General features: G+C 36.6%; 1 protein-coding gene across 1 annotated transcript in view; it reads right to left on the bottom strand.

Moving 5' to 3' along the window:
• The window catches only part of CCDC132 (coiled-coil domain containing 132), a 125,685-nt gene that overhangs the window by 60,948 nt on the left and 49,073 nt on the right, over nt 1-15,664 (bottom strand). Inside the window, exons 10-13 of the mRNA XM_006891472.1 lie at nt 14,188-14,230; nt 11,607-11,705; nt 8,661-8,801; nt 3,433-3,565 (exon numbers count right to left, since the gene is read on the bottom strand). Of these exons, the coding sequence (XP_006891534.1) occupies nt 3,433-3,565; nt 8,661-8,801; nt 11,607-11,705; nt 14,188-14,230 (416 nt within the window). The remainder of the gene's footprint in view (nt 1-3,432; nt 3,566-8,660; nt 8,802-11,606; nt 11,706-14,187; nt 14,231-15,664) is intronic.

Raw genomic sequence — 15,664 nt, 5'->3', positions numbered from 1 at the left:
ACACACACACACACACACACACACACACATAACACATATTTCCAGTATTTCCAGGCTCGGAAGAGGAGCAGAATGGGCAGATTCTGCAAAGGTGTGTTTTCTTGTTTGGGGTTAAGACTGGGGTATGACTGTCACTCACAACAGGGTGTGAGTTGATCAAATTTGATCTCCTATTTAAAAAGGCTTTTGGGCCCTGTGGCCCTCGGGCCTGCTTTTTTGTGGATCTCTAAAATAAAACAGGCTTGGAAGCAGGAGTGGCATCCACTTCCAAAAAAACCAACTTGCTTTCAGAAACTCTATAAACTTGGAGAAAAGATGAAAGTTTTGTGCTGAAGACTTTTTCATTCATAGGGACAATATGGGTCTTCTATGACTCCATGGCACTTAACAACAACAACAATAGGAGATAGATAGATGATAGATAGATAGATAGATAGATAGATAGATAGATAGATAAAATAGATCCAAAATATGACCTTGAGTCTATCCCACCTGAATTTAAAAACCATCTCAAGAACAAGTTTGAAGCCTTCAACACTACTAATAGAAGACCAGATGAGCTATGGGATGTTATCAAGAATATGATCCATAAAGAAAACAAAAGGTATTTATAAAAAGAGAGGAAGAAGAAACACTAAACATTGCACTAGTATGCTGAGAAGCCAAAACATACAGAAGAAACAGGAAGTTAAAGAGTGGTGCAGACAATTTCCAAAAGCAGCAGGGTAACAAAATGTACAAAGAGCTGGAGTCAGAAAATCAAAGGGAAAAAATCTGCTTAGCATTTCTCAAGTTGGAACTCCCTCATTAGACATGTCATTACCAAATATACACCCCACACCCCACCCCACACCCCTACACCCCACGGTTTCCCTTTATATCCTGTTGGATTTTATTCTTGGAAGGTCTCATTTATCTATTTTATCCTCTCCTGGTTGTAGGAGCGTTAAGGTCTTTTGTTCAAAGGGTTGCTAAACAAAGGCACTGAACAACAGCAACAACATATAAGGCCAGGCTATTGTCTCTATTTTGGAGACTGGGTGAAGAGACTTCTTGTTTTGGTTAAGGGCTGGTGTGGAATGTTTGGTTGGGTTTGTTTTTGGTGTTTGGTTTGGTTTGATTTTTTAGGCCTCTTATTTAGAGTCAACAAGATGTCCTGGAGGGCACCTACATTTAAGGCCTGGCCCTTGCCTCCATTTTGGAGACAGGGTGAAGCAGCTGGACTTCTTAAGATGATGCTCTTGTTTTGGTTGACAGCTGTGTGGAATGTTAGCTTGTTTTTATTTAAACCTCTTGTTTGGAGTCAACAAGACCTCCTGAAGGGCACCTGCATTTAAGACCAAGCCCTTGTCTCCTTTTTGGAGACTGGGTGAAGGGGATGAAGGCTGTAAGTTGGGCTCTCTTGTTTTGGTGAAGGGTGGGTGTGGAATGTTTGGTTGTTTTATCCAAGCCTCTTGTTTAGAGTCAACAAGACCTCCTGGAGGTCTGGAGAGGCCTTGTATTTAAATTACATTTTAATCCCTTGTTACTACACTTTGGAACAGTCTTCTAAGTCACACAGCACTCCTCTGTCAATTTGCTGTGCTGAGTAATCTGGGTTTGCTGTGAAGCTGAACCTCATGCCACTGGGGTCTCAAATGCCACAATAGCTGCCCATGGTGGACAGTGTTTGGTGGAGCTCCCAGTTTAAGACAGCTTTGGAAGCAGGAGTGGCATCCACTTCCTAAAGCACATGCCTCTGGAAACTATAAAATTGGAGAAAGAACGGGTCGCTGTTGAGTTGTGCTTGACTCGAAGGGAATAAACAACAACAACATCACTAATAGCACATGCAAGCAAAATCTTGCTGACTGAAACAGAGAATTACCAGAGATACAAACAAGGTTTAGAAGAGGCCATGCCACTAGGGATTTCATTGCCAATACTAGATGGATGTTGGCTGGAAGCAGAGAGTACCAGAAAGTTGTCTATTTGTGTTTTATTGACTATGCAATGGCATTTATCTGTGTAGATCGCAGGAAATTATAGGTAACATTGAGAACGGGATTCCCAGAAGACTTGATTGTGCTCACGCAAAACCTATACCTAGACCAAGAAGCTGTTGTAAGAACAGAGCAAGGAATCACTGCATGGTTCAAAAGTCAAGAAAGAAGTGTATCAGGGCTGTATCCATTCTCTGTATCTTTTCAATCTATACACTAAACAGATCATTCAGGAGACTAGACTTTATGAAGAAGTATGTGCATCAAGATTGAAAGGAAACTTATCAATGACCTGCATTATAAAGATGGCACAACCTTGCCCACCAAATCTGAGGAGGACTTGAAGTGTTTGCTGTAGAAGATCAGGGACTGTAGCCATCAATACACAGTGCATCTCAAGATCAAGAAAATGAACATCTTCATCACCAGGCCAATTAGAAGTATTATGACAGAGGAAGAAAAGATGGAAGTTTTTAACCATTTTATCTTGCTCAAATCCACAATCAACACCTTTGGCAACAAAAGCCAGGAAATCAAAAGACTTGTTGCATTGGGAAAATCTGTTGCCAGGTACCTCTCCAGAGTGATAAAGAGTAACAATGTTAGTCTAGAGATTAACATGGTGTGCCATCCAGGCCATGGTCTTCATAACTGTTTGCCATGCATCTAAGAGCTGGACAATGACTAAGGATGAAGAAGAAAAATTGATGCCTTTGAGTTACAATGTTGGAGAAACATATCCTATGGACTTCCAAGAAAACAAACAGACCTTTTCTTTTTCTTTTTTTTTTTTTTTTTAAGAGTGTAAAACCAGGTTGCTTCTTGGAGGCAAGGATTTTGCAGGGCTATCTCACATACCTAAGGCATGTTGCCAGGAATACTAGTTTACGGAGAAGGACATCATGCTTGGAAGGGTACAGGGTCAGTGCAAAACAGGAAGATCCTGAACGAGATGGACTGACACAGAAACTGTGAGAATGGAGTCAGATGTGTCAGAGACTGAGGTTGGCTCAGGATAGGGTAAGTTTCAGAGCTACTGTTTATAGGGTCACTATGAGTCACTGTTAACTCGATGACACCTAACAACAACAACACTGTACAGTTAGCATTCATTTCTTAGTAAATTTGAACAAGTCACTATTTAATCTAGCTTATAACCAAGTATCTTTAAAATAAACTGAATAGCACTTTTTCCTAATAATTTATTCCTAAAGCCAATAGGAATGTACTACTGGAAGCTAGTTATCTTTCATTTAAAAAATATGGAGGCATAATTAATTCCCAAAACTATGAAAATCTTTAGAGTATGTGAATCATTCTGTAAAGTGAACAATTTAACCTACTGTTGCTAAAATCCTTGAAAATCTTTAAGTCATACTTGTCTTTTTTCTTTCTCCTTACTCTGGTGATGTGGTATACTTACATTTGCATTTTTAAACTAATTTCTTACCAGAAACTGAAGTAGTATCCTCATTGTCATGCTTTTCATGCCATTCCATAGTCCTGTAATAGCTAAGCATAACTTCCCACAATGCTTTGCAGAGGTCAGCAAGGCATGGAATATAGCTGTCTGGTGTGACATGCTAAATAAAAATAAGAAAAGTCAATTTTAAAAATTGTTATATTTAGCACTTAATGTGAATAAAAATGAAATATAACTCTCACTGTCTGCAGGTTCAAAATCTTCCTTTTGCTAAAAATATTCTGCTGCTTCCCAAGTTACTGAGACACCCAGAGGAGCAGAAAACTCTGTTGAGGTAGGAGCCTTATAGAAAACAAATACATCAAAACTAACTGTATTATGTTACTAGAACTCATTCAAGAATTAGAGGCAATTAAGAAAATTTTCTTCCAATGGCTTATCTAAAGCAGAAATGCAACAGTAAGAATCTCTTTCACAAGTAACTCCTATTTCAGCATGATGTTCTAGTAATCCTAAGGTCTATCAGTCCCTATTTTGTAAAACAAACTGCATTCACAAAACTGTCAACAAAAATTACCGAATGGTAAATGCTCTCATGACAGCTGTGTAAATATTCCCAAACATATTTTAATTTTTACTTACTTTGTTGTTTCTGAGAATATACACAGCAAAACACAGAGCAACTCAACAGTTTCTACAAGTTCAGTTCAGTGATGCTGATTACATTCTGGGAGTTGTACACCCAGTTCTTATCCTCTTTTTTCTTACTTGTTTCTCATCATTAACATAAACACACTGCCTCCTAAGGCTCTGTTTCAATCTACTGAGTTGCTACTGTCAATATGATCCCATATAGTTTAAAGAGCACAATGCCAAAAACATTTATCACTAATGCAGTTCAACTATTATCAAACACATTTTTTTTCCCAAAAATACACTTCTAAGCATGCAAGTACAATTTACAAGTTTGGTTTCAACTTATAATTTATAAGAAGAGCTCAGTTTTATAATTTCATGTGTGACAATTAAGTAAACATCTTTGATGTCTTTTAAATTCCTTAAATCATATTAAGATGTTATTATTAAATGCCGTTGAGTTAGAACCAATTCATAGCTGACTCTCTCTCCAGCAGGTTTTCCGAGGCTGTAAATTTTACAAAAGGAGACTGTCCATCTTTAACCTATGGAGAAGATTAATTCAGCCATCTGCCTTTGGGTTGACAGCACAACTCCTCACCCATTAGGTCAACAGAGCTCACTATATGACAAGACACTCTAAAATAATGAATTAGACTATGACTATGAAACAAAGAGTGATTCCAAATACTTTCTTTAATAGGTATGCATCTATCAATTAGCATGTCACTCACCCCTCTTCTCTGAGGTAGAGAGAAGGATGCCTCTGTTTTCTTTTACATGCCGCCACTTGTCAGGAAGCAACATGTGTCCCAAGTTTTGCAATTTGTAAGTATTTCTTCAGTTTATGATCATTCTATCAGAACAAATCATACTATTATAATAATATGGAGACTAAAACTCTTGCGAAAATCCTTTGAGATAAATAGTCAACTGTTGCTGAAGTGATTCTGATTTAGTGTGACCCTTACCTGAATTTCTGGAAGTGTAAATTTTTCTAGAAGAAAACTTTCCACCTTCTTGGAAAGACTAGTGGAGTCAAACTGTCAACCTTTTGGTTAGCAGCTAGACACCATGCTACTAGGATACATGTGAGACAATCAGTAGAAATAAGCTACAGCAAGTATAGCTGTGATACATTTGACACTCAGGTTATATCTGATAAAAGTACTCTTTCGAAGAGACTTTTCTTTCCATAATGATCTTTCCCAATAAACACATTTACTAAAACATTCATTTAGCAATCAATAAAAATTGATTCCTTTTTATTCGTTAATTCTACAGGTCACCACAGCGGCTTCATTCGATATAAATCTTAAGGAAGTAGATCATCAGGTCTATTCTGACAACAGCGGCAAAAATTATAGACACATTTTGTCCTTTATAGTCCTTACAGTTTGGGGTTTTACTCCTAAGTCACTGATCCATCCTGAGTTGATTTCTGTGTGAGATGTGAATCTTGATTCCGTTTTCTGCAGGTAGATGTCCAGTTTTACTAACACCATTTGTTAAGGAGGTTATCGTTTCCCCATTTTTTAAGTTTTGTTTCCTTCTCAAATACCAACTGACTATGAGTATATGGGTTGATTTCTGGGTTCTCAATTCTACTGCATAGGTCTATGTGTCTGTCTTGTACCAATACCATGCTGTTTTGGTTACTACAACTGTGTAGTATGTTTTGAGATCTGGGAGTGCTATGCCTCCCACTACATTTTCATTTTTCAGAAGAGCTTTTATCTTTTTGAGTCTATTTTCTTTCCAAATACAGCTGGAAACTGCATTTTCTATCTCTTTGAAGAATGCGTTATCTGTATAGGGACTGTATTGAACATGTAGAGATTGCTTTTGGTAGGACTGTCATTTTCACAATGTTGAGTCTTCCTCTCCAGGAACAGGAGGCGGTTTGAGGTTTTGTGTTGTTTTCCATTTATATTTTAAAATGGTATTGCTTTCTTAATTTCCTTTTTTTCATGCTTTTTTTGTTCCTATGGAGGCCCCAGCTCCCTTCCCCTCAAAAGACAACTGATGAGAAGCTTGGCAGAGGAAATGGGGAGTAGAGCTGCCCATAGATGACCAGCAGGGATTACTGCCACTGGGCCACTGCCTTGGGGACAACACTTAGTCTGCCACTCATTAACAGCATCATAAAGATAAGGAACTCTCAACAACCTATGCAGACACAGAAGAAGCTGCCTTAGTTTCTTCACATATGTCAGGAAGGAGTAGGTAGGTTCAAACATTATAAAAAAACAAAGCATGTTTTCTCTTTAAAAAGCACATCAGACTATAAACCCAATGAATACCCCACAGATAGGGAAATAGAAGAAATATGGACTTTCATGAACTGCTACTGAAGAAGTTACAAAGGATGGAAGAAAGAAATGAAATCATAAATAAAAGAGGTACAAGAATAAAGCAAACTATCACAAAACAGAGAGTACAACCAATGTCATACTAGAATTAACATGCATGTTCAAAAATGCAATCCAGAATATCAAGACAGAATGGTGAAATTTTTCAAGATGCTGGGGGGACATAAAAGCAGAACAGAAGAGATGGAAAATGAGAGTCAACAAGCTAGAATTAGTTTCCAGTTCTCACTGCTCAAATAGCCTATATCTTTGGTATGTTAACTTGTTAAAGAATAAAGCTTAAATTTCATACCCATTTTGGGACATACATGAGAAAATGATTACTTATACTCAAAGTCCTTCAATGGTACATTAGTACCAACTAGACTAAAATGTTAACACTAATTCATATACTCAGCCCCTGGAAAAGAATATTATGCTTGAAAGGTAGAGGGGTCAGAGAAGAAATAGAAACCCTCAACAAGATGGCTGAAACAGTGACAACAAAAATGGGTTTCAGTAGAGTAGTGACTGTGGTGATGGCACAAGGTCAGGCAGGGTGTACATTTGTTGTACATGGAGACAACTAAGTTGGACTTGACTTGATGGTACCCAACAATAGTAACAACAATTCAATACTTAATTCTTAGAACTATAATCTTCTTAGCTGATATTACAGAAAACCCAAGAATGTTTCTTAAGTGAGATATATAGAGCATTCTTAGGCTAGAATTAAAGATTCTAATAATGGCCTCCATACTATCAAATTAGGTAGTCAATTCTGTTAATACCAGATTTTGCAGCATCTGACAGAGGTTTCCCATCTTTTCTTCTTGAAGCACTGACACCATGATCTCCTGGTTTTCCTTCAACTCTTGTCATTGGTCTCTCCACTTCTGTCCAATGCCTGAACATCAAATTTAGATACTCATTCAACGTTGATCTTACACTGGGCTGCTAACTGATTTAAAGATTTAAATAGTCAAGCAAATGGTTACTCATAAGTTATTTTCCTATTAAAGCAGAAAATAACTTTTAATAATTTAACAAGTGTATTTAACAAATTAATCTTCTGTCCTTTAATTTTCTTTCTTTGGCTATGAGTGTAAGCATATTTATGTTCAAGTTTCTTCAGAATTTCCTCTATGTATTTACATGATTCAAACTAAACTAAAAACTAAGCTTATGGCCTTTTTGTCTACATAATTTCCCAAATGATATTACCATTATTATGATTTTTAAATATAAACTGATGCTGTTGTTGTTGTTAGGTGCCATCAAGTAGAGTATGACTCACAGGGACCCTGTGAACAACAGATCGGAACCCTGTCCTATCCTGTGCCATCCTCATAATCTCTGACACACCTGAGCCCACTGCTGTAGTCATATTGTCAATTCACCTGGCTAAGGGTCTTCTTCTCCTTCACTGTTCCTCCACTTGCCCCAAGCATGATGCTCCCCTCCAAGGAAAAGTCTCTCCTAGCAATATGCCAAAGTATGTGAGATGAATGAAGCTTTATCATCTTTGACTCCAAGGAGCATTCTGGCTGCACCTTCTCCAAGACAAAAGCTAATAATTCCCAAACAGACTCCCAAATCTATAAATCCCGCTCTGATTTCTATAGGTTCTTTTATTTAATTGTGTGCTCAGTAAGGTTACTGAGTGTTAGACATCTTAAGAAATCCAAATGAAGAGTCAACTATGAGCGAGTTTCAACAAAGATAGTTGGAGTTTTGGGTTAACACACATTCAAAACAAACTCATTGACTGTCCACTCAAGTCACCTCCTCACTAGTCCTCACTATAGAAGTGAAGGAGAATGTTCATACATGAATCTGTCTTTTTCTTACATTCTACATAACCCCATCAGCAGGCTCTATCTACTTCCAGACATAGCTCAAATCAGCCCATTTTTCTTCTCTGTGGTTAAATTATCTACAGATTTCTATTTCTTAAAAACCATTTCCAGAGATAGCATTTATACACATGAACAGAATGACTGAAACTCTGTAAAGAAAACTACCAAAAGTGATCCAGAGTAGATAATCAGTTTAGAAGCCGGCACATACTATCATGGAATATTGTCAGTGTGTCAGAGTCATCTGACTCCGCCATGAGTAAAAGAACTACACAGAGGAGAAGGCAGAGGGTGGGGAGAACTGGCAAACATACTTATTTTAGTAGCATTTTCAAATAAGACTAAGAATGGAATATGATCAGAAAAACTGTAAAACAAACAAATGGCTAGGAATGAAATTACTACATACTGTACAGAGATCCTTATATTGAAGCTTTTGGAATTTTGTATCTGTGTTTCCAGCACATAGTTCCACATAACCAAGAACAACCTGAAACACGGTATTGTGAATGGCTTGGGTGAAGTGCATATGAAGTTGATCCATTGCAGTCTGTGAAAAGAAAAGACATACAACATAATATCAGATTATTAACATAAGAAAATGTTTAAAAGTTGAAAAAAACACTTTACCAACTACAGATATAGTACAAAGATCAGGGTTATTCAGATAATTATAACTGCAGTGTTGACTGTTTGCGGATAACCCTTCAACTAATCAAAACATCAAATTGATGATGGTAAATGTGAATTATAAAAATGCCCTATGGCTCTGTATTTATGCCTGTTTATGTGCTGTGATCTATTTTGATACTGCCGTACACAACTATATATCTCAGGGTCTCAAAATCATCATCTCTTTTCTCAAAGAAGCTCTTCTTGACAATCTCAAAAAAACCAGTATCTTTCATCACTTTCTTTTCTATTACTTATTTATACGTTTTAGAACACTTCAAATTCATTTAATCAACATCATATTCATTCATTTTTGTCAATATCCATCTTATCCACAGTTAGTGAGTTCTGATGGCCTCATAGTAAAGAGCTACACTTACAACCCAATGACACATTATTCAAATCCACCAGTTGCTCTGTAGAAGAAATCTGAGTGGTCTCCTCTCGTGCAATTTACTGCCTCTGGAAACCCGCTGGAGGGTCAGCTACAAGTTCGTTCCAACTCGATGGCACTGAACAATATCCACTATTATGTAAGATTATGGCAGTCTATATCCAAGTGTCAAGAACAATCCACAACCAGGTAGACTGACCCAATGAATGCCACAATGGGCCCTTACTGAGTCAGGAAATATTGCGGATGGCAAATGCGGAGGATAGGGCAGTGTTCAGATCTATAGTTCACAGTGTTACTATGGGCCATACTTGACTCGATAGCACCTAATGGCAACAGAGCAATATATACAAAAGATCTCAATAGATCTAATTAAGCTAATGAATCTTATGGGGGAAATTATAAATATGACTTGTAGGAGTTAAAACATGTTTAAACTTGTTCTCAAAAACTGTTCAATGTCTTCCCTCTTTACTTTTTCTTATCAACCAAAACTTAACAAATATGGGGTATGGTGAAATCAGCTGGTTGCCTTGTTTTTTTGTAACCACAGTTTGCTGTTTTCCTTCTAAGCTCTAAGGAGTTACCCTTCCTCTAGTTTCTAGGACAAAAAGAATTGTTACTTCTGTCTAGAGTGGCTGACCATTCCTGACTAAGCCATAACAATCTGATTTTTTTTTGGTCTGGCTGGACATAAAACCGCCCTGTAACTAGTAGGCATTTTTCAGGACCTAGTTCATAAAATAAGCAAATGATATGATTATAGACAGCATAAATGAAGAATCTGAAGCCTATTACACAAATGAAGTATCTTACGGACTACCCAAAAAAGGGAATGGGCAGTTCCTGGCCTTCGTGGAAGTCATGCCTTGCAACTAACAAGGAGTCTAGTAAGAAGCAGCTTGTCCAATAGAAGTTCTGCAGAGATAAATCAGCAGGAAGAAGCAGAGATGAAAGGAAAGAAAGGCAGAGAGAAAGAGCAAGGAACCTCCTAAAAAACTATAAAACAGTCAAGACTATAATAATGAATACAGCAAGAGGACCAAAAAGATCCAGGAGGAGCCGGGACAGAGAATGGGATCTGGAGAAGCCTGACCTGAGGGGCTGAGAGAGGCCTGCCTCTCTTCAGAGGGGCGAAAGGAAGCCTGTGTGGTTAAGAGGAGCTAAGAGAGCTGTCCTGCAGTAAGACGGAGAAGACTGCCTGCATGCTTTCTGATATTTCTGAGTTTTAGCCAGATTATTCTGATTTCATGTTGTACACTGCTTTTTTAAAAAAACTCACTCAACTGGAAGAGAGGTTCATGAGATCTGTGAGACACTGCGGCAAACTGCCCAATACAAGCAAGGGAAGGAAAGTGCTGAGGGGAGGGAGAATGGCTGGCGTCAGAGATGGGGAGTGGTATAGCAGCTTGGAGAAAGCAGAAATCTGGCTTTATTTCACCTCACAGGAGCTGGTGGGAGAAGCATGGGCAATCTCCTCCAGTGTGATTAACTGCCTCTGAAAAGCCACTGGGGGTGAGAGCTGTGGGTCGGTTCCAACTCTGTTACACAACAACAATAACACAGGAACTGGCTTTGACTTTGTCCTTGTTTTGATATTTGAAGTTATTTATAAAGAGGGGAATGTTTACTACAAGGAAGGATTCATACCTATCATGCATAAATGTTGCATATATAAATAAATAAAACTTACACAGCAGAAGAAACAATTAGCTTTCAAGCCATGGTTATGTGGTTCAAGTTTTTTAAGAAAGTCCAGAGTAGCGTGGGTATGCAAAGCCATGCATTATGAGAGCAACTGCAAACAGGTTTGAGGATAGGAGAATGCTTAGAAAAATCTGATAAACTGCAATAGGCTTTTTTAAACTAATAAATGTACACACTGTACAATAGTTTATGTAACACTTTCCATGTCAGGCTAGTCCATCAGGAACTCCTGAAACTCTAAATGAAGAACTCCTGATCTAGAACTAACAGCTGAGTTAAAAGAGAATGCACGCCTTTCCTACACTGAGTAACATACCTTCTTAAAAACCTCCAGAGAACTGTGAAAAATATTTAATTTGAAAAATACTACCTAGTTTAAAATAAACTTCTGCAATGTTTTAACCATACAACATATATATATATATGAAACAATGATAGTACAACTGTTGAAATAGCATAAAAACTTACTTTATTAAATAAAATCCATCAAGGATACTATATTAGTAATGTTCAGACTGAAGATAACATACAGATCAATAGAATTCTGATTAAGAAAAAAGCAAGTATATTTTCACAACTAACCTGTGTTTTTCCAAGAAGTCGATAAGCTTGTTGAACTTTGGTATAATGATTAATATCAAAATTCTTGCAGATCTTGGAAAGAGCTACATCTAATTGTTCCTACATAATGAAAAGAGGAGGTAACAGGTGATTAAGGTAGTCTATTTCTAAGGTAATGAAAAGAAAACATTAAGAGTAATTTATCACTATTAATATGCAAAAATATTTAGTACCAAACTGAATTTAGTAGTCAAATTTTAGATAATTTATAAATAAATAATAATTTAGTGGATAATTATAATCTATGAGAAACTATTATCAAGTTTACTAGTATTAATATTTCAGTTTCTAAAAACATGTCTAAAGTCTCAAAGAACACAAAATAATTATATTTTCTTATTTTTAATATAACTTGTCTGAGCCTGTTAAGATTTTATAGCCTGAAAAACTAACTGGAGGCAAAGGTTAACAGGACAGCAAGCAATCAATGTTGGCAAGGATGCGGAGAGGGGGGAACTCTCATACACTGTTGGTGGGAGTGTAAAATGGTACAACCACTCTAGAAGGCAGTCTGGTGTTTCCTCAGAAAACTGAACACAGACATTCTGTATGACTCAGCTTGGAATAAACCCCAAGAAAATTAAGGCTGAGATACAGAGACTTGTACACCAGTGTTCATAGCAGTACTATTCACCATCACAAGAAGATGGAAACAGCCCAAACGTCCAACCACAATTCAATGTATTGAGAAATTGTGGTATATTCACACAGTAGAATACTATACAGCCTCAGGAGCAACAATTTCTTAAATTACTGCCTAACTTGGGAAGGACTGGAGAGCATTCTGCTGAGTGAAATAACTCAGTCCCAAAAGGACAAATACTGTATGAAACTGTTATTGTACAAATAAAAAGATAACTAATAAAATGTGTAGGAAGACCCAAGAGAGGGAGGGCAGGAGCAGAGGGGTGAGGACAGGCATGGGGGAAATCATAGGGCTGCACAATTTGATGGATAGAGGGTGGGATGGGTAAAGGAAATGTGAAAGATCCACCAGGAATCTGCAAAGACAGAGCAATGGTGGGCATAGTTTAATGTTGATTAATTTTATAAAATATAACAAATGGGAATGATTGTATGAAATACAATGTGAATGAAGGATAGTGTGAAACACAATGGATAAGAACTTTGTAAGCAAACCAATATTAAATAAAATTAAAAACACCGGCCTAACTGGGTGGATGTCATGAGTTGACATAAGACTTTAGACTATGGTAGTGTGTTATTTTCCTTTTCTTTTTTTAATGTTGCTTGAAGCACAGCCTAAAAATCTTTAAAGGATAATCTATACTACATCTTTGTAATTATTAATATAAAACAATTTTTCTATAATCACTGGGACCTAATTCTAAAAAGTCTTCCTTGATCTTAAAAGTACAATCTTTATGATTTACCTATAACTATATATAACTAAATAATGAGTTTCGATTTCAACTAATTTCATTTAAAAATTTTTATTTTAGACATATAATACTGTATGCTAAGAAATACTACTGTATATCAGTAGTATGTTAAGAGATTATGAATCATAAGGTATATATATTAAGTTCTTGATAAGAGTAAAACATTGTATACTGCATGTATAAAATAATATTGCATATGAAGAACAAAGAAAGGTATTTTCAATAGAAAATCCTAAGTAAGGAATTGAGCTCCCAAAGCAAAGGTACACAGTTCAAATCCACCAGACTTCCACAGAAGAAAAGGTAGGCAATCTCCTCCTATACCATTTACTGCCTCTCAAAGTCAGCTGGAGGGTCAGCTACGGGTCCATTCCAGCTTGATGGTACAAAATGACAATCAAATAAATCAGTATTTTTTTACAATTAGCAAATCGTTTATAACCAAGAAGTACTGTCACACAAAAAGCCGATTGCTTTTTCTAAGTCCTTTTTAGGAAGAAAACAGTGAGACAGTATTCTAAAGGAAACTCTATTATTAAAATTAATATTCCATTTGGCAAAGATTATAAAATAGACAAATCTGACAGATATAAGGAATACTTTTCTTTTTTTACACTTTATGTTCATAAAGATTTTTTTTCTTTCCAGTTTCTAAGTTTTTTTATAAACTTTTAGATATTATGATGGGGTATAAGAATACAGGAAGGTTTCATCTGCTAAAAAATTACTGTTAAATAAATCAATTCACCAAACTAAAAAGGAGAACCAGTTGAACATAAAAGAATAATATATGGAAAACACTTTGCTGTAGTTTAGATAATGAAGACATAATAATCACTAAAAGTTTCAGGATTTTCTAGAAAGGAAATGTTGACATTTTAAGATACTGTTTTCAGATGATATGACTGAAAAAGCATTACATGTAACTAAAAAAATACAAAAATACAAAAAAGTTTATATGTAGATTAACATTAACTTTGTGATTAAAAAATATTCAAAATAAAAAAACACAAATGAAACATTAGTAATCATGATATGAAAGCCAAAACATAAGATGCACTTAATGCCATTCAAAAGGCTTTGAGAAGAAAAATTTATTTAACTTAAGATGGCTTAACTTAAGATGTGACCTTTCTTACCTCAATTTGTTCTAAAGTATCTTGCAGCTTTGAATTCAGTTCACTATTTAATAAAACAGAGTTAGACATATCTGTCATTAAAATGACCAATTTGTTAGTTTACATATGTTAATCACATAAATACTCAAGTTTAAAGACAGTAAGATCAGTGTAAGTTTTAAAACTCAATCTACAACAGCCATTTGGAAGGACTTCTACACTGCTGATTCTATGGAATTTAAGACATTTTCATCTACATGCACACATACAAATAAAGTTATATTTTCTTATAGATTCAGAAAGAAAAATGAATGACAAACTCAAAATTAGTTTTATAAACGTTGTCTCGGGGAAAGGAAAGACGAGAGTGTCAGTAAAGATAAATATAAATTTCTTTGAATATACATGATTTTTTCTTTTTTACTGGAACAAAAAAATGGTTTTAATATTTTAATTAAAAATAAAAATATTAAAAGAAAACAATCTCTAAAAAATACCAAAAAAAACACCAACTGTGTTTCAAAATGTGAAAAAAGTTCTTTACATGCCATACTAATTTCACTATATGGAAATTTTATAAATAATCTCCGACTATTGTTATCAATGCACTCTGGCTTAGTAGTACTGAATTGTACTGCCTAGGCAAAGGTACCCAGTTCTAATCCACCAGCCACTCCGTGGGTGAAAGACGGGCAATCTCCTCTCATGCATTAACTGCCTCTTAAAGCTCCCAGAGGGTCAGCTATGGGTTAATTCTGACTCAACCATACACAACAACACTGACAATACAGATATCAGCTCTTTTCTGTGGTGCTGGTGGGGCAATCAGCCGCTTCACCAAGAGGCTGAAAACCTTCCTGGCCACTGGCTGCCAAAGTCATTAAAGTGGATGATGACCACAAACGTCATACATTCTACAGGAAGTGAAGAGCCACAGAGCTGCTGCTAACTCTCTGAGCAATGAGTGGAAGGGATATGTTGTTCTAATCAGTGGTGGAAACGACAAACAAGGTTTTCCCATAAAGCAGGGTGTTTTGACCCATGGTTGAGTTCACCGATTACTAAGTAAGGGGCACTACTGTTACAGACCACGGAGAACAGGGGAGAGGAAGTGCAAATCTGTCCGGGGTTGCATTGTGGATGCCAATCTAAGTGTTCTCAACTTCCTTACTGTGAAGAAAGAGGAGAAGGATATCCCAGGACTGACTGACAGTACTGTGCCCTGTCGCCTGGGGCCCAAAAGAGGCAGCAGAATTCGCAAACTCTTCAATCTTTCTAAGGAAGTAAGGAAGATGATGTCCATCACTACATCAAGAGAAAGCCACTAAACAAAGGCGGCAAGAAACCCAGGACAAAAGTGGCCAGGATTCAGCATCTTGTTACTCCACATGTCCTGCAGCACAAGCTCTGGGGTGTTTTGCTGAAAGGAGACTGCACTGAAAAGAATGAGGAGGAGGCTGAAAAGTATGCTAAGCTTTTGGCCAAGAGGATGAACGAG

This window comes from Elephantulus edwardii, unplaced genomic scaffold (genome assembly GCF_000299155.1).
Source record: "Elephantulus edwardii isolate Elephantulus edwardi_28Jun2011 unplaced genomic scaffold, EleEdw1.0 scaffold00098, whole genome shotgun sequence".
In the NCBI taxonomy this organism is placed as follows: Eukaryota; Metazoa; Chordata; class Mammalia; order Macroscelidea; family Macroscelididae; genus Elephantulus; species Elephantulus edwardii.
The sequence above is the reverse complement of the archived record's forward strand: the minus strand, read 5'-3'. Positions and strand labels throughout refer to the sequence as shown.